This window comes from Lissotriton helveticus, chromosome 1_2 (assembly GCF_964261635.1).
Source record: "Lissotriton helveticus chromosome 1_2, aLisHel1.1, whole genome shotgun sequence".
Taxonomy (NCBI): domain Eukaryota; kingdom Metazoa; phylum Chordata; class Amphibia; order Caudata; family Salamandridae; genus Lissotriton; species Lissotriton helveticus.
In genome coordinates this window covers 112,194,163-112,215,605 of record NC_136058.1, presented here as the reverse complement: position 1 = coordinate 112,215,605, position 21,443 = coordinate 112,194,163, and the positions used below count along the sequence as shown (strand labels likewise).

Here is a 21,443-nt window from a genome sequence, read left to right as displayed (position 1 = left end):
ATGCTGACATTTTTTTGAGGGTGAACAGTGCCAGCCTTAAGCCCCACGCTAGAGCTACCCGGTGGACTCCCACAAATTTGGAGGAGATGAAAAAGTTTTTGGGTTTAACTTTTTTGATGGGCTTGCTTCATATTGCTCTTCTAGTCCCTTGATGGCAACAGCTATATTTCCGGCAGTCATGAGTCGTGATAGGTATTTGCTTCTGCTGCGGATGATGCATTTTGTTGACAATAGTCTTGCTTTGCCACGAGATCACCATGATTGTGACCGTCTTTTCAAGATTCGGCCTGTCATTGATCATTTGGTTGATCGATTTTCTGAGATCTTTTATCCTGGGAAAGAAATTGCAGTGGATGAGTCTTTGCTGTTGTTCAAGGGCCGCTTGGTATTTCGGCAATACATTCCTAGTAAGAGGGCACGCTATGGAATCAAACTGTATATGCTGTGTGACAGTGAGACTGGATATGTCTCTAATTTCAGGGTGTACACTGGTAAGGAATCCAGGATTAACCCCCCTGGTTGTCCGTCGACTTTTGGAGTGACTGAGAAAATTGTGTGGGAACTTGGTCGTGGATTGTTTAACAAAGGCCATAATTTGTATGTCGATAACTTCTACACTGGTGTGCGGTTGTTCAGGGAATTGGCCAAAGTGGACACTGTTGCTTGTGGCACAATCCGCTCAAACCGTAAAGGTTTCCCAAAAGAACTTGTTTGTCGAAAGCTTGCTCGGGGACAGTGCAGTGCATTGCGTTGTGAGGAGCTTCTAGCTGTGAAGTTTACAGACAGGAGAGATGTCTACATGTTGACTACAATACATAATGAAAGCACTGAACCGCGGACTGTTTGGGGTCAGGTTGCAGAAGTGCGGAAACCTGTGTGCATACTGGACTACAATAAGTACATGGGTGGTGTTGACAGAGCTGATCAGAGGTTGGAACCGTATGCTGCTCTTCGTAAGGCTTACATTTGGTACAAGAAGTTGGCTATCCATCTTTTCCACTTGGCAACCTTTAATGCTTTTATTGTGTTCCAGAAATCTTGTCCCCAGTCAAAGTTGTCTTTTGTAAAGTTTCAGGAGTCTGTAATAGGCAGCCTTGTTTTAGTGGAACAGGCAAGTGTTCCTAGAGTTGGAGTGGTGGAGGATGTTGCCAGATTGAAAGATCGCCACTTTCCTGATACAATTCCTCCTACAACCTCAAAAGACTTTCCCAGTCGGAGATGTAGAGTCTGTTGGCGAAGAGGTTTGCGGAAGGAGGTTCGCATGCACTGCCCCGACTGCCCTTCAAACCCCGGGCTGTGTGTACCTGCTTGTTTTAGATTGTACCACACGCAAAATAATTTTTGGGAGTATCAATGAGTGGTAAAGTGAACTGGTTGGTCTTTATTCTGTAAAACTTATTGTTCAGTTTCAAAGTTTGTATTTGTGTAGTCTTTTTAGATTTAGTTGTCGAGTTAGTAGATTTGTATCAATTTGCAATTTGTTTTTGTTTCTCTTTTATTAAAAAAAAAAAACTAAAGTATGATGTTGGTTTGCGTGTAGTGTCCATTGTCTGACTGTGTGCATGGTTTGGCGCTTGGCTGCCGGTGTCTGTGGACTGGTGCTTGTCTGGCGGTGTCTGCGGACTGGTGCTTGACTGGCGGTGTGCGTGGTCTGGTGTTTGGTTGGCGGTGTGCGTGCTCTTGCGCTTGCCTGATGTTGTGTTTGGATTTGTCTTTGGCTGGTGGTGTTCGTGGAGTGGTGCTTGGCTGGCGGTGTGTGTGGAGTTGTGCTTGGCTGGTGGTGTGTGTTGAGTGGCGCTTGGCTGGTCGTGTGTGTGGAGTGGCGCTTGGCTGGTGGTGTGCGTGGAGTGGTACTTGGCTGTCTGTGCACGGAGTGGTGCTTGGCTGGTGTTGTGTTTGTGGAGTGGCGATTGGCTGGTGGTGTGTGTGGAGGGGCGCCTGGCTGGTGGTGTGCATGGAGTGGTACTTGGCTGTCTGTGCACGGAGTGGTGCTTGGCTGGCGGTGTGTGTGGAGTGGTGCTTGGCTGGCGGTGTGTGTGGAGTGGCGCTTGGCTGGACAGTGTGCGTGGAGTGGTACTTGGCTGTCTGTGCACGGAGTGGTGCTTGGCTGGTGTTGTGTTTGTGGAGTGGCGCTTGGCTGGTGGTGTGCGTGGAGTGATGCTTGGCTGGTGGTGTGTGTGGAGTGGTACTTGGCTGTCGGTGTGCGCTGAGTGGTGTTTGGCTGGCGGTGTGCATGGTCTGGTGCTTGGATGGTGGTGTGGGTGGACTGGCGCTCGGCAGGCGGTGTGTGAGTAGTTACTTTCTGTTGGTCACTACACACACTGCTAGTTGAGTGACACTCCACACAGTCCATCATTTTGTGTAGTTGCAGTGTCAGAAATGTGGGCGTGTGAAAGTGATGGGCCCTTGAATGGCGCTGTTTGCTGGTGTGAGTGTTGAAATGTGATGGGTCCGCGGCTGGCGGTGTGAATGTTTTGTATGTGTCACGCGTACGAAAGGTGTATGAATGGCCTGTAAAGAGGTTGGTGCCTTGACGAGGCTTTACAGCTCACGAGCTGTGAGTCAGTGGTTCAGTTTATCATACTTTCAATTATACAGAGTGTATTTCATTTTTGTGAAATTACTTGCGTATACAATTGTATGTACTGAATCGTCACTCACCCTCGTGCCAAATCCAACCAGTATGTGTGTGTGCTTGCGGATTAGATGGGTGTGCAGTAATAATTGTTTTTTTTCTCTTTCTGCAGTAGGGTGTACCTTGTCCCTTATTGTGATTGTTGTTATGTGTTGCTTTTCCATTCGGATGGTGTCAATGGTCTGGTTTGTATCAGGTATGAAAGGTGCGTGAATGGCCTGTAAAACGGTTGGTGCCTTGTCGTGGCTTTACAGCTCACGAGTTGCGAGTCACTGGTTCAGTTTTTATGCATTTATTTATTGACAGAGCATTTCATTTTTTTGAAATATCTTGTTAATAAAATTTTATGTACTGAACCATCACTCGCCCTCGTGCCAAATCCAACCTGTATGTGTGTGTCTTTGAGGAATAGATAGCCGTGCTTGAATGTTTTACTTTTGAGTAACTCTGTTAAGGTGTGGTATCATTTTACTCGGGAGAACAAGGGGAACGCTGGGTGGTAGGACATTTTTGCCGGCACGGCGATCCCACGCCAAAAAGTTTTGAAAAGTGCAATTTTTACCTAATTTTAAGGTTTGCAAGGAGTTCTGGGTAGGAAAACATTGGGGGACCCACGCATGCCATACCTCCCTGGACTCTCCCGGATGTCTAGTTTTCAGAACTGTTTGGGTTTGCTACTTTCCAAAGAATACCACCCAGCCCCGGGCCAAAAACTCAGGTGCCCCCCACCCCAAAAATCAAAGTTATATTGCTTCAGGGTATTTTGAATTCACCACCGTACGATTTGGACCTTTTCCTGTTGCAGCCACTATGGCTACCCACGCAAGTGAGGTACCATTTTTATCGGGAGACCTGGGGGCACGCTGGGTGGGAGGTAATTTGTGTGAGCCCAGTGATGCCACGCTTTCCCACACTAAAACGTGTGAACATTTTTTTTTCCAGCTAAAAATGAGGTTTGCAAGGGATTCTGGGTAAAGGAACGTTGGAGGATCCACGCAAGCCATACCTCCTTGGAAGCCCCCGGGTGTCTACTTTTCAGAAATGTGTGGGTTTGGTAGGTTTCCATAGATGGCTGTCTCGCACGGGGCCAGAAACCCAGGTAACCCCTCTTGCAAAAACTGGTGAATTTGACAATGGTGACAATGTCAAGTCCACTAGCTTTTGCAAGAGGGGTTACCTGGGGTTTTGGCCCCGTGCGAGACAGCCATCTAGGGAAACCTACCAAACCCACACATTTCTGAAAAGTAGACACCCGGGGGCTTCCAAGGAGGTATGGCTTGCGTGGATCCTCTAACGTTCCTTTACCCAGAATCCCTTGCAAACCTCATTTTTAGCTGGAAAAAATCAATGTTTTCACACGTTTTAGTGTGGGAAAGCGTGGCATCACTGGGCTCACACAAATTTGCTCCCACCCAGCGTTTTCCAAGGTCTCCCGATAAAAATGGTACCTCACTTGCGTGGGTAGGCATAGTGGCTGCTTTAGGAAAAGGCCCAATTCTTACTGTGGAGACCAAAAAATTTCCTTTAGTCAAACAATCGTATTTTTTGAGGGGGTCACCTGAGCTTTTGGCCCGGGGCTTGGCGGGCATCTTTGCAAACTACCAAACCCAAACAGTTCTGAGAACTAGACACCCGGGGGAGTCCAGGGAGGTATGGCATGTGTGGGTCCCCCAATGTTTTCCTACCCAGAAACCCCTGCAAACCTTAAATTTTGGTCAAAAAAACCCACTTTTCCGTACTTTTTTGGGTGGGATCTCGCTGCCGGCACAAATGTCCTACCACCCAGCATTTCCCTTGTTCTCTCGAGTAAAATGATACCTCACTTGTGTGGGTGGGCCCAAGGCATGTGACTCAGGCTGGGGGGCTTAATTTGTAAAACTTAAATACTACTAAATACTACTTTTTTCAAAATTCATTTTTGGCGTGTTCTGCTTTGGGGCACCCACACAAGTGAGGTATCCTTTTACTCGGGAGAACAAGGGGAACGCTGGGTGGTAGGACATGTTTGCCGGCACGGCGATCCCACGCGAAAAAGTTTGGAAAAGTGCTATTTTTACCTAATTTTAAGGTTTGCAAGGAGTTCTGGGTAGGAAAACATTGGGGGACCTCCCTGGACTCCCTCGGGTGTCTAGTTTTCAGAACTGTTTGGGTTTGCTACTTTGCAAAGAATACCACCGAGCCCCGGGCCACATACTCAGATGCCCCCCCCAAAATCAAGGTAGTTTTGCAATAGGGTAATGTAAATTCACCACCGTACAATTTGAACCGTTTCCTGTTGCAGCCACTATGTCTATCCACGCAAGTGAGGTACCATTTTTTTCAGGAGACCTAGGGGAACGCTGGGTGGGTGGAATTTTGTGGATCCACGCAGATTCCAGAACTTTCCACCACAGAAATGTGACGAAAATGTGTTTTTTTGGTCAAATATTTCGGTTTGCAAGGGATTCTGGGTAACAGAACCTGGTGGGAGGCAGTCGAGTCACCCCATCCTGAATTCCCCTGGGTGTCTAGTTTTCAAAAATTTATAGGTTTGCTAGGTTTCCCAAGGTGCTGACAGAGCTACGGCGCAAAAACAAAAGGTAGTCTTTTTGGCCAAAACGTGCTAGATTTCACTGGGAAATTGAGGTGCAGCCATGTTGCGTATTGCGCTGTTTCATGTCGCAGCCACTATGCCTACCCACGCAAGTGAGGTACCATTTATTTCGGGAGACCTGGGGGAACGCTGGGTGGGTGAAAATTTGTTGATCCACGCAGATTCCAGAACTTTCCACCACAGAAATGTGAAGAAAATGTGTTTTTTTTGTCAAATTTTTAGGTTTGCAAGGGATTCTGGGTAACAAAACCTGGGTGTAGGCAGACCAGTCACCCCATCCTGAATTCCCCTGGGTGTCTAGTTTTCAAAAATGTATAGGTTTGCTAGGTTTCCCTAGGTGCTGGCAGAGCTACGGCGCAAAAACAAAAGGTAGTCTTTTTGTCCAAAACGTGCTAAATTTCACTGGGAAATTGAGGTGCGACCATGTTGCGTAATGCGCTGTTTCATGTCGCAGCCACTATGCCTACCCACGCAAGTGAGGTACCATTTTTTTCGGGAGACCTGGGGGCACGCTGGGTGGGTGGAAATTTGTTGATCCACGCAGATTCCAGAACTTTCCACCACAGAAATATGAGGAAAATGTGTTTTTTTGTCAAATTTTTATGTTTGCAAGGGATTCTGGGTAACAAAACCTGGGGGTAGGCAGACGAGTCACCCCATCCTAAATTCCCCTGGGTGTCTAGTTTTCAAAAATGTATAGGTTTGCTAGGTTTCTCTAGGTGGTGGCAGAGCTACGGCGCAAAAACAAAGGGTAGTCTTTTTGTCCAAAACGTGCTAAATTTCACTGGGAAATTGAGGTGCGACCATGTTGCGTATTGCGCTATTTCATGTCGCAGCCACTATGCCTACCCACGCAAGTGAGGTACTATTTTTTTCGGGAGACCTAGGGGCACGCTGGGTGGGTGGAAATTTGTTGCTCCACGCAAATTCCAGAACTTTCCACCACAGAAATGTGAGGAAAATGTGTTTTTCTTGTCAAATTTTTATGTTTGCAAGGGATTCTGGGTAACAGAACCTGGGGTTAGGCAGACGAGTCACCCCATCCTAAATTCCCCTGTGTGTCTAGTTTTCAAAAATGTATAGGTTTGCTAGGTTTCCCTAGGTGCTGCCAGAGCTACGGCGCAAAAACAAAAGGTAGTCTTTTTGTCCAAAACGTGCTAAATTTCACTGGGAAATTGAGGTGCGACCATGCTGCGTTTTGCGCTGTTTCATGTCGCAGCCACTATGCCTACCCACGCAAGTGAGGTACCATTTTTTTCGAGAGACCTGGGGGCACGCTGGGTGGGTGGAAATTTGTTGATCCAAGCAGATTCCAGAACTTTCCACCAAAGAAATGTGAGGAAAATGTGTTTTTTTTGTCAAATATTTATGTTTGCAAGGGATTCTGGGTAACAAAACCTGGGGGTAGGCAGACGAGTCACCCCATCCTGAATTCCCCTGGGTATCTAGTTTACAAAAATGTATAGGTTTGCTAGGTTTCCCTAGGTGCTGGCAGAGCTACGGTGCAAAAACAAAAGGTAGTCTTTTTGTCCAAAACGTGCTAAATTTCAGTGGGAAATTGAGGTGCGACCATGCTGCGTTTTGCGCTGTTTCATGTCGCAGCCACTATGCCTACCCACGCAAGTGAGGTACCATTTTTTTGGGGAGACCTGGGGGCACGCTGGGTGGGTGGAAATTTGTTGATCCACGCAGATTCCAGAACTTTCCACCACAGAAATGTGAGGAAAATGTGTTTTTCTTGTCAAATTTTTATGTTTGCAAGGAATTCTGGGTAACAAAACCTGGGGGTAGGCAGACGAGTCACCCCATCCTGAATTCCCCTGGGTGTCTAGTTTTCAAAAATGTATAGGTTTGCTAGGTTTCCCTAGGTGCTGGCAGAGCTACGGCGCAAAAACAAAAGGTAGTCTTTTTGTCCAAAACGTGCTAAATTACACTGGGAAATTGAGGTGCGACCATGCTGCGTTTTGCGCTGTTTCATGTCGCAGCCACTATGCCTACCCACGCAAGTGAGGTACCATTTTTATCGGGAGACCTGGGGGCACGGTGGGTGGAAATTTGTTTATCCACGCAGATTCCAGAACTTTCCACCACAGAAATGAGAGGAAAATGTGTTTTTTTTGTCAAATTGTTAGGTTTGCAAGGGATTCTGGGTAACAAAACCTGGGGGTAGGCAGACGAGTCACCCCATCCTGAATTCCCCTGGGTATCTAGTTTTCAAAAATGTATAGGTTTGCTAGGTTTCCCTAGGTGCTGGCAGAGCTACGGCGCAAAAACAAAAGGTAGTCTTTTTGTCCAAAACGTGCTAAATTTCACTGGGAAATTGAGGTGCGACCATGTTGCGTTTTGCGCTGTTTCGTGTCGCAGCCACTATGCCTACCCACGCAAGTGAGGTACCGTTTTTATCGGGTGACCTGGGGGAACGATGGGTGGGTGGAAATTTGTTGATCCACGCAGATTCCAGAACTTTCCACCACAGAAATGTGAGGAAAATGTGTTTTTTTTGTCAAATTCTTAGCTTTGCAAGGGATTCTGGGTAACAAAACCTGGGGGTAGGCAGACGAGTCACCCCATCCTAAATTTCCCTGGGTGTCTAGTTTTAAAAAATGTATAGGTTTGCTAGGTTTCCCTAGGTGCTGGCAGAGCTACGGCGCAAAAACAAAAGGTAGTCTTTTTGTCCAAAACGTGCTAAATTTCACTGGGAAATTGAGGTGCGACCATGCTGCGTTTTGCGCTGTTTCATGTCGCAGCCACTATGCCTACCCACGCAAGTGAGGTACCATTTTTTTCGGGAGACCTGGGGGCACGCTGGGTGGGTGGAAATTTGTTGATCCACGCAGATTCCAGAACTTTCCACCATAGAAATGTGAGGAAAATGTGTTTTTTTGGTCAAATTATTATGTTTGCAAGGGATTCTGGGTAACAAAACCTGGGGGTAGGCAGACGAGTCACCCCATCCTGAATTCCCCTGGGTGTCTAGTTTTCAAAAATGTATAGGTGTGCTAGGTTTCCCTAGGTGCTGGCAGAGCTACGACGCAAAAACAAACGGTAGTCTTTTTGTCCAAAACGTGCTAAATTTCACTGGGAAATTGAGGTGCGACCATGCTGCGTTTTGCGCTGTTTCATGTCGCAGCCACTATGCCTACCCACGGAAGTGAGGTACCATTTTTTTTGGGAGACCTGGGGGCATGCTGGGTGGGTAGAAATTTGTTGATCCACGCAGATTCCAGAACTTTCCACCACAGAAATGTGAGGAAAATGTGTTTTTTTTGTCAAATTTTTAGGTTTGCAAGGGATTCTGGGTAACAAAACCTGGGGGTAGGCAGACGAGTCACCCCATCCTGAATTCCCCTGGGTGTCTAGTTTTAAAAAATGTATAGGTTTGCTAGGTTTTCCTAGGTGCTGGCAGAGCTACGGCGCAAAAACAAAAGGTAGTCTTCTTGTCCAAAACGTGCTAAATTTCACTGGGAAATTGAGGTGCGACCATGTTGCGTTTTGTGCTGTTTCGTGTCGCAACCACTATGTCTACCCACACAAGTGAGGTACCGTTTTTATCGGGTGACCTGGGGGAACGATGGGTGGGTGGAAATTTGTTGATCCACGCAGATTCCAGAACTTTCCACCACAGAAATGTGAGGAAAATGTGTTATTTTGTCAAATTCTTAGCTTTGCAAGGGATTCTGGGTAACAAAACCTGGTGATAGGCAGTCGAGTCACCCCATCCTGAATTCCCCTGGGTGTCTCCTTTTCAAAAATATATAGGTTTGCTAGGTTTCCCTAGGTGCCGGCTGAGCTAGGGCTCAAAAATAAAAGGTAGTCTCTTTGTCCAAAGAGCGCAAGATTTCACTGGGAAATTGAGGTGCGACCACGTTGCATTTTGTGCCGTTTCCTGTCGTAGGCACAAGGCCGACCCACACAAGTGAGGTACCGTTTTTATCGGGAGACCTGGGGGAACGCTGGGTGAGTGGAAATTTGTTGATCCGCGCAGATTCCAGAACTTTCCACCACAGAAATGTGAGGAAAATTTGTTTTTTTGTCAAAATCTTAGCTTTGAAAGGGATTCTGGGTAACAAATCCTGGTGGTAGGCAGTCGAGTCACCCCATCCTGAATTTCCCTGGGTGTCTACTGTTCAAAAATGTATAGGTTTGCTAGGTTTCCCTAGGTGCCGGCAGAGCTAGGGTGCAAAAACTACAGGTAGGCACTTTGCCAAAAAAGGGTCAATTTGTAACTGCAAAATGTAGGTGTGACCACGTTGCATTTTGCGCCGTTTCCTGTCGCAGGCACAAGGCCGACCCACACAAGTGAGGTACCGTTTTTATCGGGACACTTGGGGTAATTCAGATCTGTAAATCAACTGTTATTACCAATTGATCTTTCATGCATTTCTCCCTTTCAATGAAAGACATTGTGTAAAAAAAAAATCTTTTTGAAAAATGACCAATAGTTCTCATGCTAGTATGAGTATTCCCAATTTTGAAAATGTGCAATTATATACTGTTTCTGAACTCTATAATTTGTACCCAATTCAGAAATACATAGGTGTCTTTCATACAGATTATTCCATGTATACATTTTCCAAGACAAAGTGCTCTATACCCAGTAAATGAAAAAATACCATTGCAGGTTGCTGCTCAGTTTTTGGATCTGGGTTCGTCGGGTTCTTGGTGAAACTACAAGTCCTATATATCCCCACAACCAGGAAGGTCTAACGGATGTAACGGTATATTGCTTTCCAAGAGCTGTCAAAATTAGAAAAAGTTATAGGTGAAAACGTTGAGACAAAAGGCTGTTTTTTTCAACAAATTTTCAATTATTCCAATATCTAACTGTTAGTTTCTATAACGAAACCTTCATGGATTTAGACAAATCACCCCTTTCTGAATTCAGAATTCTGTCTACTTTTCGAAAATGTAAAGCTTTCCAGGATCCATTATTGCTTTCAAACTCATTTCTACCATTAACTGGAAGGAGGTGGAAAGCTCTAAAAATAGCAAAAATAGGCTATGTCCCAGAAAAATGCCAAAACTGAGTGAAAAATTTCGGTTCTCTGACAAAAGACTGTCATTCCCTAAAAGCTGAGAAAATGGAGATTTCAGCCCCACAAACCCTTTTTTGATACCATTTTCAGGGAAAAACCCAGAGGCCTTCATTTGCAGACCGTTTTTCCCATTTGTCTGAAAAAAACAAAAAAAACACTATATTTTGGTTAATTTCTGGGACCCCTCCAAGGGAATCCACAAACCTTGGGCGCCTTTAGAATCCACATGATGTTGGAAGAAAAGGACGCAAATTTGGCGTGTATACCTTTTGTGGTCAAAAAGTTACAAGGGCCTAAGCGCGCACTACTCCAAAACGCCAAAAAAAGCCTTAGCACAGGAGGGGAAAAGGCCTAGCAGCGAAGGGGTTAAACATCAAAAACAAAAACAAAAAGTAAAGCTCGGGTGCCCCGATGTTACCAAAAGTAAAGAAATAGATTTTTTTTTCTATTTCTTTACTTTTGGTATAATGCTCCAGTACTGAGTTTACAAGAACTTTTATTGGAGAGTTAAATACCTCGGTGCTTCAGTACTTCTCAGTACCCTGGGACATAAATCTGACTGAGCGTTGCTCATTATCTGCAGCTTGAAGATAATGCAAAATAAACATCCTTTCCTTAATTTTAAACGGGACATGTGGCCCTGTGCATGTTAAAATGCTATAGGTCTCGTGTTTGATTGAGTTAAAGCCATTTGCTTTGCTAATGGTATTGTGTAGCAAAGCAAATGGCTTTAACTTAATAAAAGGCTAGACCTATTGCATTTTGAATGCTTGTTTGCTTTCTCATCCCAGATAAAGTTCTAATTGGCGTGAAATATTTGTAAGGTCCCAATTAACCAACTTGCACGCATTATTCATCCTGGGGCAGAAAGGTAAACCAGTGAACTACATGTATTTGGATTGCACATAACCACCAATGAGAATCAAAATGTTATCATCCACCAATTTTAATGTAGCAAACTGGATCAGCAAGATCAAAAATGGTGACTTGCCACGCTCAATCTATTTCACCATGGTGTTTTTTTGCTTGGATTGGTAAAGTGATGTTGGTTGTAATTACCTTGTAAGCAATGCAGTACATTTTGAGGATTATGAGAGGATGTAAGCACAGTAAATAAAGTTCTTCAGAAATGGCTAATGCACGTTTTAGAACTTTGATGAGATTGATAGTGGCATGCACGACTCTCTTGTTTGGAACCAGGGGACTCTGGAAAACAGGGGATTGTTATAGGGCAAGTACAAGATGACTCGTACTTCAATAGCGGTTCTGAAGTTGGGTAGGGTTTTATTTTTTGCGGACAAAGGAAATTAATACCAGGCATTTTCAGTCTTCTTGACTATGGGAATCTTGAAGTAGACATTGCTGTCTGTTAGCTTGTGAATTCTGCGCCAGACTTCCCTCAGTTCTCTCTCGAGCCTATATTTTTTCCTATATAATTTAGCAATCTGCAGGCTCCAGAGCTGTACTGTGTTTACCAGAGGGAACAGGAATCACCCAATATGAACCCTCCAATCAATTACGGGGTTCTCACAGCAACAGGAAGCAATGGGTACTTGAGAAAATAGGAGGGACAGGCATTTGCTGCCCATAGAGGCTGGAGGCTTTTGAATAGCTATGGCCTGAATAACAAACCAAATGAAATCCCTATGCTGCTCATGGAGCGAAATGACAGGAGTGCAAGGGGCACATATGAACATGGTTGGCTTGAACCAATGAGGTGGCTTATGTGTGCCGAAGAGTTGGGAGAAGAAGGCTAGATGCAGCACAGTGTGAGTACTGTTATGAGCTGCAAGTCTGGTGAGGAGGAGGGCAAGCCAAAGTCGTTGCTTTTGCAGAATCACAGCATTTGTGTAGTGTTCGAAGACTTAGTTTGCTTGAGTAAGACTTCTGCTTTAAAATTAAAGTTGGTCAGACTAAGGTTGAGAAATAAGCACTGCATTAAGGGCCATGTGCAGCTTTCAAACTCAACAAAGATGGTTGTCTACTAGGAAAGGTTTCCCAAGTGACCCAAGGAGGACTGTACGCACATACACCCCTGCTCAGTGCTTTACAAAAGGATGTTTGCACCGAAGTAGACCGCTGAAGCCTAAAGCCTGCTTTATTTGAAATCTTCACTGCTAAATCAAAAATCCTTTGGAATTAGGCCTGTTGAAGAATATGCATGATGTATTCATGCTGCTAGTAAAATGAGAGACACTTTTTCTGTTTTTGATGCACTTGAAGTGTGTTCATGAACTGCCCCAAATAACCTTCACCAAATGTGTTTTGCCACTTTGTGTCTGTAATGTGTAGTCCTTCCCCAAAGTTCCTGTTAACGCGTTTGACACATCTATTCTCCTACATCCGGTGGAAAATGTACTAAGGTCCTATTTTTCTTTCTGCAAATCCATCCTTCTGATAATTACATTAATGCTATTTTCATATAGTTAGTCATAGTCGGTCCAAAGCGTCTGATGTGATATAAGTCCTCAAATGCCCAGTTCTTGCAGTGCCCAATTCTTGCAGTGATAAACCGAAATTCAACAGCAATAAAGGATAGGGCCAAGAAAACATAATCTTTTTTAAAGCAAGAAAACACTACAGTTTGTAAAACAAATTTGATAAAAAAGCCCTGAACAGTGAGTGAGCTGTTCAGGACACAGTGGCTTATCAGGGAACATGTGCAAATGTTCAAAATGTTATTAGATACATTATATACATTACTACGGTTAAAGATTTATTTAAACAGTATTACTTTTACAGATTTTCACCATGCAAAAACTTTGGATGATCTCTAAAATCAGAATTCAATTAAAATTATGTTGCAAACTATGTGACTTCAAGCAAAGGCAGCGGCCTTCAACAAACACATCATCAAAATTCATCATCAGATTCCATCACAGCAACAGTTATATAGTGAAGAAGCACAGTCATGCTGAATGTAATTTATAACATCCTATTTTTCATGCAAAATTAGGATAAAGCTTCATGAATCTGGCGGATGACATGGGCATTTACCTGAGTGTTGGGACCGAAAAGTCCTCTCTATGGAAAGAGACGTGTTCCCCTGACTTGAGTGCCAACTGTACTGTTGTCTGGATTGCTAATGCTGATTTTTTGTCATAGGTGAACACGGATAATGTGGGTGTCTTGTTGAACCAGGCCCAAAGGTCAACCCTCATAGTGGTGAAAGGCTACTGCCTTCACCAGGAGTTAAGCAGCACACGCGCGATGGTTGCAGCATACTGTTTAGAGATTAATAGTAGTAAACAGGATATTTTTTACTCAGTGTCACTGAAGTAAGGCCTAGAAGCTCACTCACCTTTTTAACAGTTACTCTGCGTTGGTTGTATGTGTACCTTGGAAGGGTACATTACAAGGATGGAGCAGTAATGTGCAGTACATGTGTGGTTGATACATGTACTGGGTGTATGTATGCCTTGGAGGAATACATTACATATGAGATGTAGTGCTGCGCCGCGCATACGCAAGGATACTATGTGAAGAGTTGTTGAGAATGCACTTAATAAGTGTGTGTGTTTTGAGAAACTACACCCCGATTAAAGATAAAAAACCTTTAGTGCTGAACAATGCGCGCACACAAAGGGCCTGATTACGAGTCTGGTGGTCCAAGGATCACCAGACTTGTGGCGGCTCGGTGGTGGCGTTACAACTGGCCCATTACAACTGCTGACACTGTCAGGGAACCACCGTTACCTGGAGGTGGTGTGGCGGTCAGAATCTGCAATAAGCTTGGCGGGACCGCTGAGGTCTCGCCAAGCATATTACGAGTTTCCTCTCCACGAGCAGTGACATGGAGGTTCCTCCTCCAAGTCAACCCTGGCGGAGAGGAAACAAAGGGGACCCTAAACCTGTGTCTCCTCTGCTTGTGCATGTACACAGGGAGGCATAAAATGTGTCCCCCTGTGTGCTTGCACAACAGTTCCTTCACATCATGGACTTGTGAGGAACCTTGTGCAGGAACCTTGTGAGGTGTTCCCATTACGGTGCCTTTTTAAAAGGCACAGTGGCCTTTGAAAGAGGGTCCAACCAGTGAATGCTATGCCTCCCGCCCGCCAGACTACAAATAGCTTGCAATCTGGCGGGCAGCGAGTGTATGCCCTGCGGGGGTGCAGCGGTGGAGTACTGCCCACCTTTGCACCGCCGAAAATCATAATCGGGCTCTAAGTGTGTGTGCTGAATGCATGTGTACGTGTATGGGCACAAAGCATAAAGGTAATAGTGCTGAGCAGTAAGTGTGCTGTGAGTGTACACTGAGCAAACATGCCTTCAAGGGGGCATTGCATGGAGGACCCTGGGTTCCATTATGGGAACCCCAGGCCTTCCTGGTAAAGACATGAGGAAAAGAGGAATACCGCAGACAGATTTGTGGATTGCTGCATTCCTATGCGCTCGGTGGGAACACACTGGTGGGAAAAGGAAGAGACTCATTTTGCAATTCAACAGACTGCTTTTTGATTGAGTGATAGATCACAGGGAAGTGGCCTGGACATATCTCAAGAAGGGAGATGGGGCTATTTAGTGAATCAGAGTAGGTCTTGGAGTCTGGGATTAACTTTTTAATTCAAATAACACTGTGACTGACATCTAGGTGTGAACTCTGGTCACTCCCATGAATTGTGGTGGGAGTCAATCAGCTTCGGAGTCCTGCCTGCTGTGACAGACATCTTTCATGAAGAAACAAAGAAGCGCCCACTTCAAAAGAAGTAGAACCCCAATTTAAAACTTCAAAAGACTCAAACCCTAAATCACATTTGATGTCTGGAAATGGACTGTAAGAAGGGAAGGTTGAGTCCCCCAAAATGTGTCATCTGCCAAGCAGCCAGCTGAGCTGTATAAGAAGAGGGAGCTCTGCAAGACTTCTGCCTGTGACCAGGACTGGGAGCCAAGGCCTTCTAGATTCGCTGCTGGGTAAGAGGGCATCACCCAGGGAAACAAAGACCACTTGCCTTGGAACTGTGAGCCTCAGCACCTATCTGCTTGCCAAGACCAGTATGAGGAAGAGGAGAGAGTTGGAAGGAGCAAGGTCCAATGGGCAGCCCTACTGTGAAGACTCCCTGTGTGATGTGTGATGTGTGAGGATTTGGCTGTGCACTGATTGGGCCAGCACCCATGTGCAGGGCTGTTTTTGGTGACCCTCATATGCCAGGAGACGGTCGCCATTGACTGAGCCATGTGTAGAGCCCTGTGCTGGTCTTGCTAGCCCCAGAACCGCCTTACTGCCAGAGGGTGCCACTGGTAAAGTACCAAATTGAAGGAGTGCCATGATTTGTGACCATCTGGGCTAGGGAGCTTAGACTTAAAGAGCTTGCTCTCGTATCAGCTTGCATCACCATGTACCGTGGCAACCCTGTATTCCAGCAGGGACTGCTGGTACTATGGTTGCCAAAGATTTGGATGCGCTGCTCAAAGAAGAGACTGAGGCTACGACTTGTGGGTTGGATTTGCACAGTGAGGTAACTGCCCTCAACCCGCTGCAGAGGACTGCCGGAGATGCCATGGATGACGCCGCAGCCACGCTGACTCAGGAACGGAAGAAAGGATCTCCCCTCTGTTGAGCCAAATCAACAAACTGCATCTTCAGGAGCAGTGAGCTGACAACCGAGAGACATCTGTTAGCGCTACTCAGAACAAAGAGCCTGCATCACTGGGTGCTCAACGTGGGCTGCAGGCTTCCGGACTTCTCCAAACTGAGAAGAATTTGTGGGTGCGCGTTGAAGGCGCCTGCTGCAACGATTAATTCTCTGTACTGCAAGAGCGGCAAAGATGGGAACTGGGCCAGTTGAGCCCTTTGGGACTCGCTGCTAACGGTGCTGCGGCACCACAGACACTTTTGACTAAGGACTAAAGGGTTAAAAGGTAGAACTCTTGAGTATTGCCTAATAGTTTGCATTCCGTAATGCGGCCACCAGCAAATGGGGAATAACCCTGAACACGATACACGAAGGAGGATGGGACAGGGATTCGCCTGACAACTACTAGAGTCCCGACCTTAAGGGGGATTGTGTTGTTGCTTCTGAATGTCATACTTCACTGCATGCTCACAGTCAGAAAAAAATACTACTTTTCATCTAAAAGCAGGTATTTGGCTGGATAATGATTTATTGTTTGCACTGTTTGCATTTTGAGTTATGAGACGTGTTCACTGACCAGTATCTACATCTACCCGAGGGAGCCTTGACTGCTCCACCACAGCTACCACTGAGAGACAAGTTCAGAAGGCGTACTTGGCCCAGTTGAGCAGGATCCATAGTAGGTTGGCCCCAGGCAGGACCAGATTTAGGGTTGTGTGACTAGTGCGACCGCACAGGATGCTGACCTGCGGAGAGAGCGCTGACCTTAGGGGGGCACTGTTTTTAGCAATAACTTATGATTTTAAAATACTTTCAGCAGAGTACCTTGTGTGTACAGTCTTCAGGCAGCAATAAAAATGTCAATAAAACTCTTGTGATTAATGTTCCTGCTAGAGAGAGAGATCAGAGTTTTGTCTAGGGCAGTTTTGACTCCCCATAAAGTAGCACTGAGGGTTACTATGTCTACTGCAAAGAACGCATACTAATCAGATCACAGATCTGTAATTTGTATGGTCAGCTGAGTGGATTACGGCTTTTGTCACAGAGATCCTTTGGTCATCGCAGTTCATAACCCTAATATACAAAAGGGAATCTTATGAACTGTCATCAAAGAGCTGCATGCACACTGCATAAAAACAAATTAGGACATTCCCCAGTCTTTCATTATCTATTCATTATGTTGCTGAAAAGTGTTTTTTTGGGTAATTATACATTCTTATTAGTAAAGTCAGCCTTTACCAGTGCTTTAAAATAAATTAAATGTTTTAGCGAGAGGGGCTATGGAGATAGGAGGGGCACTTCTGCCTGGTGGTCGTGAGGGAATCCCAAGAGGTGGTCATGGGGGCGGGTTGCCAAAAATTATTGGCACAATGGGCACCACCAGCTCTAAAGCCGGCTCTGGCCCTGGGACATCAGGAGTAAAAGGGCTCAACCACCAAAAGGCCCCATAAATTTTGCGTGCCCCGTGGCTCTCTAAAAGGGGTTCTGACAATCAAATGTGTCTCCATGTAAGGGGTACTCTGTATCTTTACTCTACTCTGAAATGTGAATAGCACACAGAACCATGTAACAGGCAATTTCACATTGGACTGAATCCATTTGCACACCTCTTGCTCAACAAATGATATATGCTATTTATACCTATTCACTTGCCTTATTCTGCCTTTTACGCACATATGTTGACTGCAGAGGACTTCTTTGAGCAGCAGAGGAGAGATAGTAAGTCCATGCTGCTGGCAGACCAGCACAACCTGAAAAATATAATAGATGTATTAGCCTAAAAACAGAGATGGAGTGGAACCACTAGAAGGTGCAACTACGGTTATTCCCCATACTGCTGGATATGAAACTCTGTTCAATAACATGGTGATGTAATACAATTTTGTATTTCATTTATTGCATCAGGCACTTATTTTGAGGTATTCCAAATATGACTTGTCACCTGTGCCGCCGCCTATGACCTGTCAAAGCAGAATAACAGGCTGTATTAGTTGGCTCCATATCATCTGAAGTGGCTTTGAAATGTGAAGAGACATAAGTGATAGACAGCCCGCTCCGCCCCCGCTCTCCCTTAAGGGAAATAACATAAAACACCACTCAATCCAAGACAACAGAGAGTTGGCTCATACATTGTGTTTATGGGTGGTCCATTGGAACTACAACATGTGGAGAGGACTGTATTGATTTAGGATCTTATGGTACAAGATGACATGAATTGTGTTTCGTTTTTCAGGGTGCTAATAAAAAAGTTAGTCCAGGGTCTTGGAACTGAGGCATGATCGTAGGGACAGTCGAGAACTTTCTTCAGTCAAATTATCAGAAAGGTCCAGTTGGAAGGTATTTCTGAAAGTCAGAACAGGGTCCAGGGTTCTTAAAACCAATTAGTGTAACTAGAGTGATGGTTTATTAGTGTGTGTAAGGTTTGAACTTCTTTTCAATTTGTAATTGGATTTCTTTTTTTAATCATCGAGTTGGTGAGTTGGTCGAAAGATAGAGCTAATTTCAAACTGTCACCAAGATGTGTGATCGATGTCTGTAGATGTAACAGATGAGTTCTGGCCAGAAGGAGCGCCAGAGCTGCGGGGAGAAGTTCCCAAAAGGAGAATCTCTGTTTTGTCTGCTCTGTATTTCAGTTGTGTACCCGCCAATCAATGGAACACAGCAGAGAGGCAGGTTTTTGTCTGAGAGCAGTTGGTCCAGCTGTGCTTGTCCCAAGAGAATAACAACTGGGTGTCGCCAGTTGACGAAATCCCTTTTGCCCCAAGAACTTCCGCCAACTGAATCAGGGGGGACATATACATTTTAAATAAGAGAGGTGCTCAAAATAGACCCTTGAGGAACCCCCATATTCAAGGCTTGGGGAGAGGCTGAAAGCCTAGGGACCCAGACTTGCTGGGATCTATACACCAGATATGATTCAAACTATCTCCAAGGTAGACTATCAACTCGGAGAGTCCAGAGATTGGCCAATAGCAAAGCATGGGGGACCGTATCAAATGCCGCAGAGAGGTCCAGCAGCACCAGGGCAGCTCTGCCACCTGCGGCAAGTGACTCCTGAATGGCTTCTGATATTTCGATCAGCGTAGACTCCGTGCTATGCCGGGCACAGAAGCCAGATTGAGCCACGACAGTCCGGTAAAAAAAAGCTGGGCATCTGGTTCGATGATAAACTCTCGTTTTGTCCACAGATCAAAAGGTTATTGGGCTCTTGTTTCAGTATTCTGAAATCTCTCAAAAAGTTCCTCCCAAGGCTCCCCATCTCTGCTAGGAAAATGGTTATCTAAGCTCTGATAACCTCCAGCATAGATTATGGCGGGCATGCTCTCTATGTCGGCCTGCCCGCCCACCTGTTTAAGAAACTGCAGGTGATCCAGAATGCCGCGGCCAGACTTTTGCTCAACCTTCCAAGTGAGCAAGTGTCAGATCCTATCTTCACGCTCTGCACTGGCTCCCAGTGGGTATGAGGGTGAAGTTCAAAGCACTTGTCACAGTGCACTCTGCATTACATGGTCATGGCCCATCTTACCTTCAATCCATATTTGGCTTCTATTCCCCTGCCAGGCTGCTTCGCTCTTCTAACAAATTTCTGGTGATTGTCCCTAAGGCTCTTAAACAAAAATCTGGTTGCTCCTCTCCGGGCTATCTAGGGGATAAGGTCTGGAATCAGCTTCTGGTGGAGTTTCGTGCTATCTGCTCCCCGAGTATTTTCAAGAAGGAACTGAAGACATTCCTCTTCAGATAATTCTTAGCAGATGATGTCAGTCTACCTCTTAGGCACGTGCTGGAACACGCCTCGGAGTACCTGTGCGAGTGATAAATGTCAATAACATAACATAACATAACATGCGGCCTAGGCAGCCGCGATGGAGGACGTGGCTGAGTAGAGCTCCAGCAGGCAGCCGGAACAATAGGCCGGAATATTAGGCAGTTACAGGTGCCGGTGGTCGAAAATTCCCGAGATGGGGCAGTCTGGTGGACAATGGGGAGCCCCCGCACCTATCCCAGATGAGATTGGTGAGGTGGGGATGCGAAATTGGCCCGGGGGCGGAACTGGCGTGTGGGCGGACCGAGACAAAATGGCGGCACCCAGCTCATAGGTCCAAGCTACAGAGACAACAAGATCTGCTGCCCACGTCGGAGAGCCCACACCGACCTCGGGGGCAAGTGTGGAGTAAAGCCAGCTGACCGTTGTGGGACCACACAGTAGCAGCAGCAGGAAACACCCAATGCGGGGCCAATCAACAGCCGAGGTCGGTTTATCAAGATGGCGCCGACACCGAACAAGGAACTCGATGCTGAAATCAGTGGAAACAGCAGCAGCTCAACGTGGCTGAACGCCTGGGTTGAAGCCACCAGCTAGGGGGTCGGCATATCACCTGTGTGCGATTGTGGGGAACTGCCCCCAGAAACTCAGAGTGAAACTGGACTCTCGCTGGATGATCGTGTGCCTACATGCAGTGGCACCCGATCCCGAAGACTGCGGAGTGGAGGCGCTGCAGAGGCAGGCTCACCAACATAGGCCCTAAGCCCCAACGCGGGGGGCAGAAGCGGGGCCTGGAGACGGGGGAGACACCGCTGAGCGCTTAAGTCATGCCAAAGCCATCAGGAGGACACTTTCCAGCCCCAGGAGAGCGATGGAACACGGCTGGGGATCTAATGCTGTAGGAGAACCGGAAACCCTAAACCGGTGGACGGGCGGAAACACCCCCTGCGCTCTGCATCAACCAAGACCACTTCACATTTCATGTAATGACGGGGCGAACATCCATCGGTCCCTTGACCATCTGATCACAAACAAGTGTGTTGCTGTCCCCCCTCATTGCTTGCAATAAAGTACCCCTTAAAAGGATCAACATAGGGTCGGGGGATCCAACCGCCTTTCCTCCTACCCTTCTGGATGCGCCGTCTCACTGAGATGGGCTCAGCGATCAGCGCCAGGACCCGAGGCGTGGTGAGTGAGGGCAATGGTGACGCATAACGGAGAAGGCGCGCACCGGTGAGACAGAGGAACAACCACGAAGAGGGAAGTCGATACACCTCAAAAACGGGGGGACACCTGTATAGGAGAACGTACCATTGTGATAAACGCGCTGCCACTGGAGGGTTATAGCGAGCCAAGGCACCGCCAACAGTAACACCCTTAGTGACTTTAAGACTGGGTCGACAGCGTCTAGCCGGGAGCCCGCAAACACCAGCTCACACAAGACAGTCCTCCCAGTAAATAAAACACTCCAGAGCGGGGGAGGACGCTGCAACACCAGCATCATTGTCGGACAAACTGGACAAGATATTGGCGGCAACCGAACACTCACGAGTAACGATGGAAGACAGATTTGGAGCATTAACCACATATTGTAACCTGCTCAACGATGACCATTGGAAATTGGTGGATGTATAGGTGTGGCTTGGGTACCTCCTCCTCCTTCCTTGTATTATCGCACCTATGCGGTTTTCTGTTTATTATGCATAAAATTAATTTTGTGGTACATGCAACATTTACATAATATATTGGGCTGTTTGTTGCTTTACTGTTGCTTTGTGTTACGCATAGGGTGGGGATAGAGCCGGGGGAAACATCCGGGTGGCGGGAGCTTGTCATCACAGGG

General features: G+C 46.2%; 1 protein-coding gene across 1 annotated transcript in view; it reads right to left on the bottom strand.

Annotated features, from left to right (window-relative positions):
• Window positions 1-17,468: 17,468 nt before the first annotated feature.
• LOC144802107 (uncharacterized protein C1orf87-like) overlaps window positions 17,469-21,443 on the bottom strand; it is a 66,754-nt gene continuing 62,779 nt past the window's right edge. Inside the window, exon 7 of the mRNA XM_078671789.1 lies at window positions 17,469-17,588. Within this exon, the coding sequence (XP_078527915.1) occupies window positions 17,469-17,588 (120 nt within the window). The remainder of the gene's footprint in view (window positions 17,589-21,443) is intronic.